Source organism: Ochotona curzoniae, unplaced genomic scaffold (genome assembly GCF_017591425.1).
Source record: "Ochotona curzoniae isolate NIBS_2020 unplaced genomic scaffold, NIBS_Ocur_1.0 contig_1274, whole genome shotgun sequence".
NCBI classification, from domain to species: Eukaryota; Metazoa; Chordata; class Mammalia; order Lagomorpha; family Ochotonidae; genus Ochotona; species Ochotona curzoniae.
Genome location: NW_024465023.1, coordinates 11,756,746 through 11,769,402, shown reverse-complemented (window position 1 = coordinate 11,769,402; position 12,657 = coordinate 11,756,746). Strand labels below are relative to the sequence as shown.

Here is a 12,657-nt window from a genome sequence, read left to right as displayed (position 1 = left end):
TAACAATTACAAATCATAAATGAAATAGTTTCTCCTATTTGAATGGCAAATTTTTTTTTTAAGAAATATTAGCTTTTAAGGGTACAAGAGGACAGGAACTCTAACAAATTTCAATAGTTTACACAAGTCAATTTGAACTCATAACTCCAGATTCATCAGAAATAATTGCTCCTAAGCAAATCTGCTAAGTTGTATGTGGGAAGCTATTTACTGCGGCATGGGGTTTGACAGCGAAAACTTGGAAAGCAGAGAAATGTCAAATAACAGTAGGTGGGTTGGATAAATGGTGATAAAGCTGTACAAGAAAATTGTTTATTTAGTTGTTGGAAGGAGACAGATTCGAATGAACTGCTATAGGAAGATGTGCATGGCACATTATTTATAGGACAAAGTAAATGTCAGTATGATGGGCATTCTTTTTTGTAAAAGAAATGGTTTTGGAAGAATACATATTTGTAAATTACATTTGCATGTAATACACATATTATAAATTATATAGTATATATTATGCTTATATACATATTTATATATATTTGTAGAAATATATATTTCTAATATATATACATATGGGGCACTCAGGAGAGTTTATAGAACATCAAATTAAGAGATAAATTTATTTTGATACAAAATATCTTTGAAAGCCATGTGAAATCTTCTATTAATAGACATTTTCCACAAACTATTTAAAGATGCTCAGATGCATGAAATGGAAGCAGTCTCTCTCTATGTCTCTCTCTCTTTCTTAGAAACAAGCAAGCATTAAAAAATATGTACAAATGAGATTTTTGTAACCTCATTTTTGTAAACCCTCACCCTATTAAATGCAATGTGTACTGATTTCTCCCCCCCCCATTTCAATTTGTTTTTCAAATTTGAAGGATCTGTGGCTTTATTTTAAAAAAAATATTTATTTTTATTCAAAAGATAGAATTACAGAGAGAGAAGGAGATACAGAGGAATCTTCAGTTCACTAGTTTATTCCCCAAATGGTTGGGCTGGTCTGAAGTTGGGAATCAGGAACTTCCTCTGAGTGTCTCATGTTGATGCAGGGACCCAAACACTTGGTTCATCCTCTACTGTTTTCACAGACCAGAAGTAGGAAGCTGGAGAGGAAGTAGCCCTGCTGGAACTCAAACCAAAGTCCATATGGGCTGCTGGCACCAGTACCGCAGGTGGAGGATTAGCCTGATATACCACGATGCCAGCCCCGATTTAAAAAATAATTTGGATTATCATTCATTGAAGTACTTTCTTAGCAAACAATCAGTTATGACATGTAGTTAATAAATCATTGATCTAAAACATGCAAATAAAATTCTGAGGAATAAATGTAATGTAGAATTTTTATATCTAGGCATTTGGATATGGGGCTTTTAGGTTTTTCTCTTATCATATTTTGAAAAGCTTCAGCAATAAATTATTTCAAAATAAGAAAAAAGAAAACAAATTTTTGCCCCAGAATAAACCTAGTTTATTTGGACTTTACACATTTTTTTTAAGTGTCCTCTCTTAAGTGAAGTATTATCAATACATATGATACATATCTAAGAACAAAAGACATAATTTTTTCTTTTCTTTTTAAAGTCAGATATACAGAAAGGAGGAGAGACAGAGAGGAAAATCTTCCATTTGCTAATTTATTCCCCAAATGGCTGCAGCAGCCAGAGCTGCGCCGATCTGAAGCCAAGAGCCATGAACCAGGAGCCAGGAGCCTCTTCTGGGCCTCCCATATGGGTGCAGGGTCCCAAAGCTTTGGGCTGTCCTCGACTGCTTTATAGGCTACAAGCAGAGAGCTGGATGAGAAGCAGGGCTGCTGGGATTAGAACCAATGCCTATATGGGATCCTGGTATATTCAAGGTGAGGACTTTAACCACTAGGCCACTGCGCTGGACCCAAGACTTAAATTCTTTTTTTAAAAAAATGATTCCCTAGGAAAAATGACAATAAGAGAGGGACATTCTTCATGCACTTCAATTTTCTGAAAGTTTTTATGGTGGGCTTAGTTCTGCAATTTTTAGTTTAGTTTAGTTTTAAAATCATTTACTTATTGCTTGCTTGCTTGATTTCAGACACAGAGAGACAGGAGCAGAGAGAGAAATAGCTTTCATCCACTACATCACTTCTCAAAGTTCCTTAGTGGCATGGGGCCAAAGCTGGGAGTTGGAAACTTAATCCAGTTCTCCCAGGTGGGTGAAGAAATCCAACAACCTGAGCCATCACCACTGTCTCCCAGGATCTGCGTTAGCAGGAGGCTGGAGTCAGGAGTTCAAGCCCAGGTACTCCACATGACATGCTGGCACAGTTGCTGGCATCTTAGCTGGTGGGCTAAATGCCTACCCTATGTTTGCATAATTTTTTATAAAGCAGGTATTGTTCCTATCACTAAAAATGATATAAATTGATGAAATTAGGTGTAATGATTTAAGGGAATGCTTCAAAAGTTAAAGATGAGCAGAAGCAGGGAGACCGCCAAGGATACGAAGCATTGTTCTCTGTATGTGTGTGCTTAGCACAAAAGGCTCAGGTGGCTGAGATGATCCCTGAGGAGGGCAGCGTGGTGATGGTGAAGGTGACTGGACTTAGATAATCTCGTGGAAGATTGACAAAGAAGGGATTCTTCAGTGTACAAGTGTTGAATATATATGAGTGAACAAATTCGTTTACCACAAGGGTACTTCAAAGAGTTCAGGGAAAATTGGAAGCTATCAGGTTAGTGCAGTGTAAATTCTGTTTTTGGAATCCATGTGTTTTTCTCACTCCCTAGTTTCTGTGAACTTTTTGCAGACCTCTCATATGCATGGATTGCAAACATTTTTGCACCAAGATAAGCTTATCTTTTAATTCTCTTCTCTATGAAGTTTGACACTAATAAGAGATGGCCTGCTAAACATTTTCAAACTCCTTATCTTTGTGAATAACTTTATAAACCCATACTTTTAAAAACTGTATTGTGAAAGCTTAATCATCTACTCTCACAAGATTTTGTGGAAGGATTAAATAATCTTGGCATTGTATTATGAAGACTTGGTCACATCCCAAAGGAATTTAATGCCAAGTTTTACTTAAAGGAATTGTACGTGGAACTTGGACTAAGCATTCTAAAAACAACAGTTACAAGTTAAATGCATCTCTTGGAACCAAGTTTCTTGGACCTTCTCTTAGAAGTACTCATATGAGAAAAGTACTCACCCTTCTTTCTCCAGAAGGGCTCCTTATAGTAGACCATGCACTTGATGACTGAACCCAAAGGCACACGAGTGATCAGCTGGTTTCTCATCATTGGCAGAGGAGGACTGTAGTGAATCTTCATGCCCAGAACTGGAGGAATAGCACTAATGACGTACTTAGCCTGAAAGAAAAGCAGCATGCTTGAGCATCAGTGGACTCTAGTTTTCTAATGATGATCCTCTTATTCTCCTGATAATTCCCTTGTCCCAAATCTCTTTTTTCATTTTATCATGTTTTATTACAGAGCACTTCAACCATAGCAGAGAATACAAAGATGATAAATGGTGTCCTGTCATCTATTTTGTCTGGCCTCTTTCCTTTTTCTTCTTCTTGATGAATTAATTGAAAGCAAATCTGGTATATGACATATTTTGTACTTTATTAAATGGATATATGGCTATATTTCTGAAAATTATTAGCCAATGTCCCCAAGAATTTTGAAGATGACTACAACTACATGTGAGCAAAACCAGTTTTACCAGTACAGAAAAGCCCTCTACCTTTGTCTCTATGTCTGTCTTCTAGGGCAGGTGTGGAAACAGTTGAGATTTTTAGGCATAAATTTTAGAAGAAAGTGTGATTTGCACTATTTATAAAGTAATTTTTCAAAATACATATTATGGGGCTGTCACTGTGGCATAGCAGGTAAAATTGTTTCCTGTGCTACCAGCATCCCACGTGGGCACCAGTTTAAGTCGCTTGTGCTCCATTTCTGATCCAGCTCCCTGATAATGTTCCTAGGAAGACAGCAGAGAAGGATGGCCTAAGTCCTTGGGCCCCTGCACCCATGTGGGGGACATGGAAGAGGGTCCTGGTTCCCATCTTTGGACCAGCCTTGTTCTGGCCATTAAAGACATATGGGGAGTGAACCAGAGGATAGAAGATCTCTGGATGGACAACAATATAATATAGGAATCTTGTTAAAATTGAAATAGCTTTTATTGTTCCCTAGTTCAAAATGTCCAATGTTTTTCCATAACACTTGGCTGTAGACCCTACATGGCTCAATCCCTCATTTCCTTCAAGTGTCACGTTTCCTGCTAACTTTACGGAAACTTGCACAACCCATTCTACTGCCCATTCTCTGATTTATCTTCTCCCTCCCCTGCTTGATTTTTTCCCCTGTATTCCCATCACTATCTGACACACTTCATATTCAGGCCATATAAATTTAATTATGGCCTCTCTTCTTCACTAGAATGTAAGCCCCAGGGAGCAGAGAATAGTATCTGATTTGTTTGGCGCTGTGTTCTCTCAAAAGAAAGGCATGTAGGAGGACCTTAACATTTTTCAAATAAATCCTTTTTTGATTTCCTCATGATGTAAGAGCCTGACACAGAGGTGTGATACTTCAGCCTGCTGAGATGTGGGCTCTCTTTTCTTGTCTTTCCAACAGGGGTAGTTTTTGGCAAAGGGACTCCCTATAAAGTCTGCATTATTCTTGACTTTATTTCAGCCTTGGTTATCTATAGGACTCTGCACTCTTCCCCTCAATTTTAGGGCCTTGGTTACCTCATATAGCTCATGGTTCAGCGTTTCCACAAGCACTCTTTCTCCTGTTTGGTCAATGCGGACCACGGGTCTCTCAAGCTTTACTCGCTCTCCAAGGAGCTCCATTATGCGCTCAGTCACTTGGTTGGCGCCACCCACAAACTTTCTCTCCTGGAAACAAAAAAGGACTCAGGATGCAGGTGAGAAATTCACAAGTAGGCACCCTTTGCTAAGTGCCTGGTTTTCCCCATCTGTCTTTACTCTAATGCAGGCAACATTTCATTTTGCTCTTGCAAATAGTGTCTTTCCTCGCTGGTTTTTCAGTAAGAGATTGCTGCATTGTGAAAATATTCCAGGTTTTCCAAGTTATCTTCCAGGTTATACTCTTACAGATGCCCTGCCTCCAACCTCAGCCATATACCCTCAGAATGATCCTGCATCTGACCTGTCTGATCACCCCCTTGCCCTCTAGGGAGGACTATAAAAACTTCTTGGAAAATGTACTGCAGTTTTTCACAATACAGACTTTCCATGGACTCTTTGAAGATCCCCTTAAATATTTATCAAACTTATCAAATAATAATGGAATGTATATCCAAATGAAAAATGGCAAAAGTCCATAAAGAAGGACAAGTCTAGGCTTTTTTTTTTGAAGATAAGTCTGACAATCACCTTGTTATTTTTAAGAAAATATATTATATTTTATTATTATATATTATATTATATTATATTATATTACATTATATTATATTATATACCACTTGACCATTTGTAGAAAATCAGCATTTTTCCAAAATAATTTGGAGCCACAGAATGAGCCTTTGTAGAAGAGTTGATTGGTACCTGATTTAGTGATCATTCTGATCAAATTAAATGGATAGTACCAAGAAATGAAGATTCTGAGTGAGAGAAACCTTAGGTATGCATAAGCCCCATTTAATTTCAAGATGACTGAGGTATTGCACAACTTCATATCTCACACACAATGTATATACATAGATATCTTCATATATTACACACATAAACGTGCATGTATCTATATATATATATTCAGATAAAACATAAAAGTGAAAGATAAATATCTATGTCACCTATTTCTGTAGCAACTAGATGTAGTCACATAAGTCTAGTGTTAAAACGTTAGCCATTGGGTTCTCACTTTGGACACCTTAGGAAAGCCACAAACTTGTTATGACAAAGCTTTAAAAAGCAGCAAGGCTGCCTCCTGTTTCAGCAGTTCATGCTTAAAGGATGACCCCACATTTTCGTTTTGGTGGGGCTATTCTCTGTTAGGATGGTGGGGGTGCAGGGATAAGGTACCTGCCCTCCATTGGTTGTCGACACGATTCTGGTTGTGCCTCCACACTGCTTCACATACCACAGAAACCAGAGTGCGGAGACCTCATGGGTCTCCGCAGTGACACACAGGTTCACAAAAAGAGTGGCAATACTTTTCGCAGATCTGCAAAGGAAAAAGCAAGACGGGCAAATATAGGAAAGCATCTTTTTCTGCATTTATTAAAATTATACATTTCTTGGCTAGGTTAACATAATTCAACAAGTTACAGAGAAAGGCTGATTGAATCTGATTTCATGAAACATGACATCAATGATTTAGGAAATGAGATTTTTTTGTTCACCTTAAACAAAACACCTTACTGAGAATCAGTTTCTAGTTTATATTCTTGCTGTTATGATTTCTCCCCAACCACCTGCTGCTCTTTCACTGAGCCCCATCTCAGTGAAAGGCACCATTATCTATTACATGATAAAGTCAACATTTTAGAAATAAAGCTTAATTCCTCTATTCTCTCCACAATCCAGTCATCAGAAAGTCCTATCTCACTCCAATTTCATCACCACTAATTTCATTTCATTTCATCTTTTGTCAGGAGTTATAATTCTAGATGTGTGTCAATTAACAGGGCATATAGATGGTATAACCCACTGCACACCTAGGCTATGTAGTACAGCCACTGGCATGTATGTGCTTCATCATTGATGAAAATATTATGTAACACATGGCTGTTCTTGTTTCTCTCTCTCTCTCTCTCCTCTCTCACTCTTCACCTCCCACCCTCCTCTCTCTTTTCCCCTCCCTCTATCTTTCTCAGATCCAATCTGCTGGTTCACTCCCCAAATCTCCACAACAGCTGGGACCGGGCTAAGTCTGAAGCTGGGAGCTGGGAACTCAATCCAGGCATCTCATTTGGGTATCAGGAACCCAGTCACTCAGGTCATCCTGCTGCCTCCCAGGGGCTGCATGAGCAGCAAGCTGAACTCAGAAGCTGGAGCCAGAAGTCAAACCAAAGTGGGTCAATGTGAGACAAAGGAATCCTAATGGTGTTTTAACTGGAGACCAAATACTCACCCTGTGAATCTCTTACTTCAAATATCCCAATGGCATCCTATCAAAACCAGAATAAAATTCATGCCTGCTATTACTGGCCTCTTGAACCCAAAGTGGTCTAGCCCATGCCCATCTTCTCTATCTAATCCTGACCCCCCTACCACTTACTCTGTTTCCACAGAATGATACACTCATTCATCTATGAAAATGAACACTGGTTTCCACATTCCCAACACCCTGGAATTCCATAACTTTGCCATTATCACGTATTTTTAGAACTTTTCACTATGTGAAGTTGTCTTAATTACTAGAGTATTAGTTTTTAGCAATGACTCTTAATACCTTAAAACATGTTTTGAAGAGTTAGCCAATGACTTCACAAGCACAGTCAACAAAGGGGCATCTCTCTACTATAGTGTACCCTGAGCACAGAAGTTTGCAGAATTCTATCACACATACCAGATACTAACAACATCTTTACTGACAAAATCCTGACATCACTTTTGTGACAGTCCCAATGATCACAGCCCGAAAACTGCTGTCACAGGCATGCTGCACTAACTTTCAGTTTATCCTGTGAGATTTCTGATGGTAACTGAAAGAGTGGATGCATGCCTTCCTAGCAGAGGTAACCTGTGGTATTCATGTAAAGTAAATATCCAGATACCGGTTTCAAGCATTTCTTTAAAGGAAAAAGCATCCTGATATCCTAGTTCTTGTACTTCTTATTTTAGAGGTGAATGCAGGTGCTTGTGGCAAAAAATTTAATGCTGCCTCAATTAGACAACCCATATTAAATATAACAATAGCAGTGAGTTTCCTGTTTGGAAGTGAGGACAGATGTGATGGTACAATGGTCCCTCTTATTCACAGGGATGTGTTCCAGGCCCCCTACTGGATACATGAAACTGAAGATGGTATGCAGCTCTAGAGATACTTTGCTTCCTCTTCCACATACACACCTATGATAAAGTTCTGCATATCAGTTAAGTAGAGTAGAAGCCTAGCAATAATAACAGACTAAAATATAGCAATTCTAACAATAGATTGTAGTAAACTTACTCTCTAGAAAGAGTCAAGACAATAATATTTTCAGATGGCAGTTAAGAGTAGGTAGCTGAAACCCAAGGAAAGCAAAATCAGAGTAAGGGGAGGATTACTGTAATTCTCTCTGAAAGACCAGCTCTTTCTGCAACTTTTATTTCATTTACTCTGGGATCTTCAGTTAGAAAACAAATGAGAAGAACACTATTTGGGGGGTGGAAGTTCAAAGAATCTAGTATAATGTTTTTGTATTTTTTTTTGCCTTGCTGACTTTTAAAAAGATAAATGTTACAACATTTTTCTGCATGAAATATGTACAGTTATATTAAATATGAAAAATTCATAAAATAAAAAGATGAGCAAATGAACAGCTTCCATATTTCTGCCCCCAAAAGATAAATGTTAGCATCAGTTTGAGGCATTTTTTCTAGGTATACATTTTCAAAAATGCATTCTCATAGCTGTTGTCATGTGGAAAAGAGAACTTCTGTCTCTGGGGACATGTTATAGGTGATGATAACCGAAATAGTGATCAAGTTAGTTTTTGCAGGTATGAACATGCTTTAGTGTGAATAACAGCAGATTGCATATTCTTGGGATTACTTCCCTTAAAACCAGAAAAATGGGGCCTGGTGCAATGACTTAGTAGCTAAATCCTTGCCTTGCATCCACCAGGATCCCATATGGGTGCTGGTTCATGTTCCAGATACTCCACTTCCCATCCAGCTTCCTGCTTGTAACCTAGGAAAGCAGTGGAGGACGGCCCAAAGCCTTGGGACCCTGCACCCACATGGGAGGCCAGGAAGAAGCTTCTGGTTCCTGGCTTCAGATTGGCTCAGCTCCAGCCATTAGAGCAGTGAAGATGGGAGATTTTTATTTTTCCTTCTCTCCATAAACCTGGCCGGCCTTTCCAATAGAAAAAACAAATCCTTATTAAAAAAAAAAAAAGAGAAAATCACATTGAGCGCATCCTGCTTATGAAATGTTAAAAAATTATTTTGTGTCTATCCTCCTAATATCAGAATGCTCTATTCTGTCATATAGGAATCTATAGGATTCACCAAGCTGACCTAGCCTGAATGCTCTGATCTTAAAGAAATATCATTGGTTCCATCTTTAGTGAGCATAAAGCTCCATGGAGAAAATGATGGAGCTGAACTTACTGAGACTTTTTCACAACGAACGTTATAAAACAAATTCAGTAATTATATACTTGCTACATTCTGAAAATCTATAAAATATGTAATTAAAAATATGCAAATTTGTTACAAAGTATGTAACATTACAAGTTAAACATTGGTTGTTAAAAGATAAAAGTAAAGCAAATTTATTTTATGACATTAAATATTTGACTATTCCAGAATTAATTGATTTCAAAGGCTAAAGATGCAAGAGAAGCACAAAAATGTTTATGATGAAATATATAGCATTAACAGCAGTAATAATAATGAAACCAGTATGGCATTCACTTTCCTTGGAATATTCTGAAATGATGAAATGCAATATCTGATGAAGAATTTTTAATGATGCAATGTCTCAGAATTCTTCAAATAAATGTTTTCATTTGATATTAAATGTTAAAAACATTTTGTTGGTTAGGCACTGCTTTTGCAGAGCATATAGAAAGTTTCATTTTTGTAAATAAGATCATAAACCACACACTCCATCACAGCCTATTTTTTATGCATTTAATATCATGATATTTCAAGTCCTTAGTTATTCCTTTACCACATAATTTTTAAAATTCTAGAGCCTTCTAACTCTTCAATGTCACATAAATTAACCAATATTCTCTTACTAGATACTTAGAATTTCCCTTTTAAAATAATTTTTTTAAACCTCCTCTTTTTCTCACTTCTTCCTGTCTTCCACCTGCATTCCCCTTACCCATGTTTTTCACTTAAATACAGCAATAGTTCCAGTGTTTTTTCCCCCATAACTGTATATTATTAAAGGAAATTCTCTGAAATCCTTGACAAATTATACTACGTTATGAAAGGGTCTCAAATGCACATTCTAGTGAATCATTTCTATGCTACATCACAAGTGAGAAATATTGAAATATTCCTGAATCAACAGCTTGATGAATAAGATCGTTTTTTACACATTGGTACTTTTTAAAAATGTTATTATTTCCCATGGTAAATGAGTAAGATCTAAAAATTGCTGGTCTTAAGTGGTTCTAAGTGAAGCAGATGGCACATTCTGAGGACTTCATGGTTAACATCACCTTTGTGATTCAAAACTATTCCAAAGAAGTAAGTTGGACCTATCTGTATCTTTAGGGGTGCATCCAATTCCAGCAGTGTTCTTCATTCCGCTTGTCTAGCAATGTGATCTTACACACCAAGCAGCTACTAGTCTCTTACTTGTTACAAGATATTGCTAAACTTGAAAGGTGGTCACAGTAAACGCCTGGGCCTTATGTCAACTCACTCAGTCCAGCAGATCTTGTCCAGCAGTTCCTTCATTGTCATATTGTCCCACTCTTCAGCAAGGGGTGCCTTCCAAGGGGCGTCATTGGGAATCTACATTCAGAGTTTAGAAAGGCAAACATAAATTTTCATTTAAAATATCTATTCAAATAACAATAAAACCTAAGAGGAATGTAAGCTCTTTTTCCCCCAAACTCCCCAAATAATAACTTCCATTGCATGATGAATGCTGTGTATAGCTTTTTTGTGATGGATCTCTATACCACCCACTCCATACTCACCTTGTGATGATACTTCCTGCACATTAAGTGAAGGAAAATGGTGACTGGACTATTTCCAAATATGGATTACAGCCTAATCCACTTCTCTGCAGGGGGTTACATTTCAAGTTCCCCAACATATGGCTAAAACCTTGGGTAGTACCAAAATTTACGTCTACTATGTTTTCTTCATATATACACAACTGAAGTTTAGTTTGCAAATCAGGCACAAAAGAGATTTACAACTATAAGTAATAATAAGATAGAACAATTATAATGATGTCATTTAGCAAGAGTTATTTACTTAAAACTTATGAATTTTTTACTTCTGGATTTTTCCATGCAATATTTGCAGACTGGTTGGCAGCTGATAACTGAAACAGGCAAGAGCAAAACCATGGATAAGGGGGGATTACTGCACTAATCTACTAACTTACAGTGCACACTCATAAATTCAACTCTTTAACAATGTTCAGACAGCTGCAGTAAATCACCTCTAGATCGGCGTTTCCAGTTAAGCTTGGTGTGTGTTCACTTACAGGCTGCAAGTTCGGGCATGGTGGAGAATCAAAGACCCAAAAGCTTTATTGGCTATGTCCTGAGGATTTTGTAAGTTGAAAAAAACCATGCCTGGAAAGTTGAGTCATACATGATCTCTGGGCTGTCATCAGTAGTACACAAAGCAGCCTGTTTGACATCTCACTCTTTTAGAGGTTAAAAACAAGCTTATTTGTTCATTTCACGTACCTTTTTTTTTTTTTACAGGTTTTATGTCTTTTATTAAAGTTTTAGAAGAGTTAAAGAAAACATCCACAACAAACAAAACTAGTACACAATAGCAAAAAATGTCACAAAGTGATCATGGCCTTCCTAATTTAGAATTGCTTATCCTATAGCCTGTATGATAAATACAGATTCACATTTTTCTATACATGCATTCTTATTTCTGTAAGCAGATGATTTTGTTAAAAAAAGTATATGTTGTAACATAATATTCTTGTTTGATTTGCTTAAAATCATATAAAGCAAAAAGTAAGAAAATACATATTTTAATAGAAAATTTTTAGGGGTACAGAAGGAATAATGGGGTAAAGGTCTCCAAACAAAAGCCACAATGACCCTCTGTAAAATATTTCATTACTTTTCATGTGTGACAAAAATAATAAATCTTGACAGGCCCAATGCTATTCTCCTGGGGGCTGTCAAACATTCTCGTTTTGAAAGACACAGAATTTAAGAATTGTCAGCATGTCTTTTAGATGAGAAACTAATATTCATCAAGAGGAAAAAGGCAAAACAAAAACCCAAGTAACCTGAAAATGAAAATGCTGCCTGCTGCTACCTTAAGAACATATCATACATAATCTGCTGTTCTTATGTTATGAGAAGGGAATATGTGACATACAGGTGACAAGCTATTTGGTTGTCATTGTGTTTTTCAAATGGAATACAGTCTGGAGATCAATGACTTTAGTCCTGGCTTTTACCACTGACACAGCCTACAAGGTTGTCAGTAATTACACTGTTAAAACAGTGGAATGTCTGGGGGCTGCTTAGTGACAACTAATTTACTTTATAGGGAATGCAGAAGAGAACCTCAAGACATTTTCACATATCTTAATTGAATGTTACTATGTGCTTGAAACTGTGTTAAGCATCACTGATGCACTCTTTTTTTCCCCAAGGTTATGAAAAATATAAGCAAAGTCCAATCAGTTTTACCTCCTGCCCCATTTCATCCATTTTTCTCCAAAGGTTGTTATGATCCAGGTAGGCGATTGGATTCCACACTGGTGGGAATGGGCCTCTGAAGGGATATGACTTTCCCTGTTACAGAAAAGATATTTT

At 37.2% G+C, this 12,657-nt stretch overlaps 1 protein-coding gene across 1 annotated transcript in view; it reads right to left on the bottom strand.

The window, feature by feature from the left end:
• MAOB (monoamine oxidase B) overlaps nt 1–12,657 on the bottom strand; it is a 99,577-nt gene that overhangs the window by 23,224 nt on the left and 63,696 nt on the right. The window contains exons 4-8 of the mRNA XM_041002953.1: nt 12,532–12,636; nt 10,551–10,642; nt 6,041–6,182; nt 4,742–4,891; nt 3,191–3,350 (exon numbers count right to left, since the gene is read on the bottom strand). Of these exons, the coding sequence (XP_040858887.1) occupies nt 3,191–3,350; nt 4,742–4,891; nt 6,041–6,182; nt 10,551–10,642; nt 12,532–12,636 (649 nt within the window). The remainder of the gene's footprint in view (nt 1–3,190; nt 3,351–4,741; nt 4,892–6,040; nt 6,183–10,550; nt 10,643–12,531; nt 12,637–12,657) is intronic.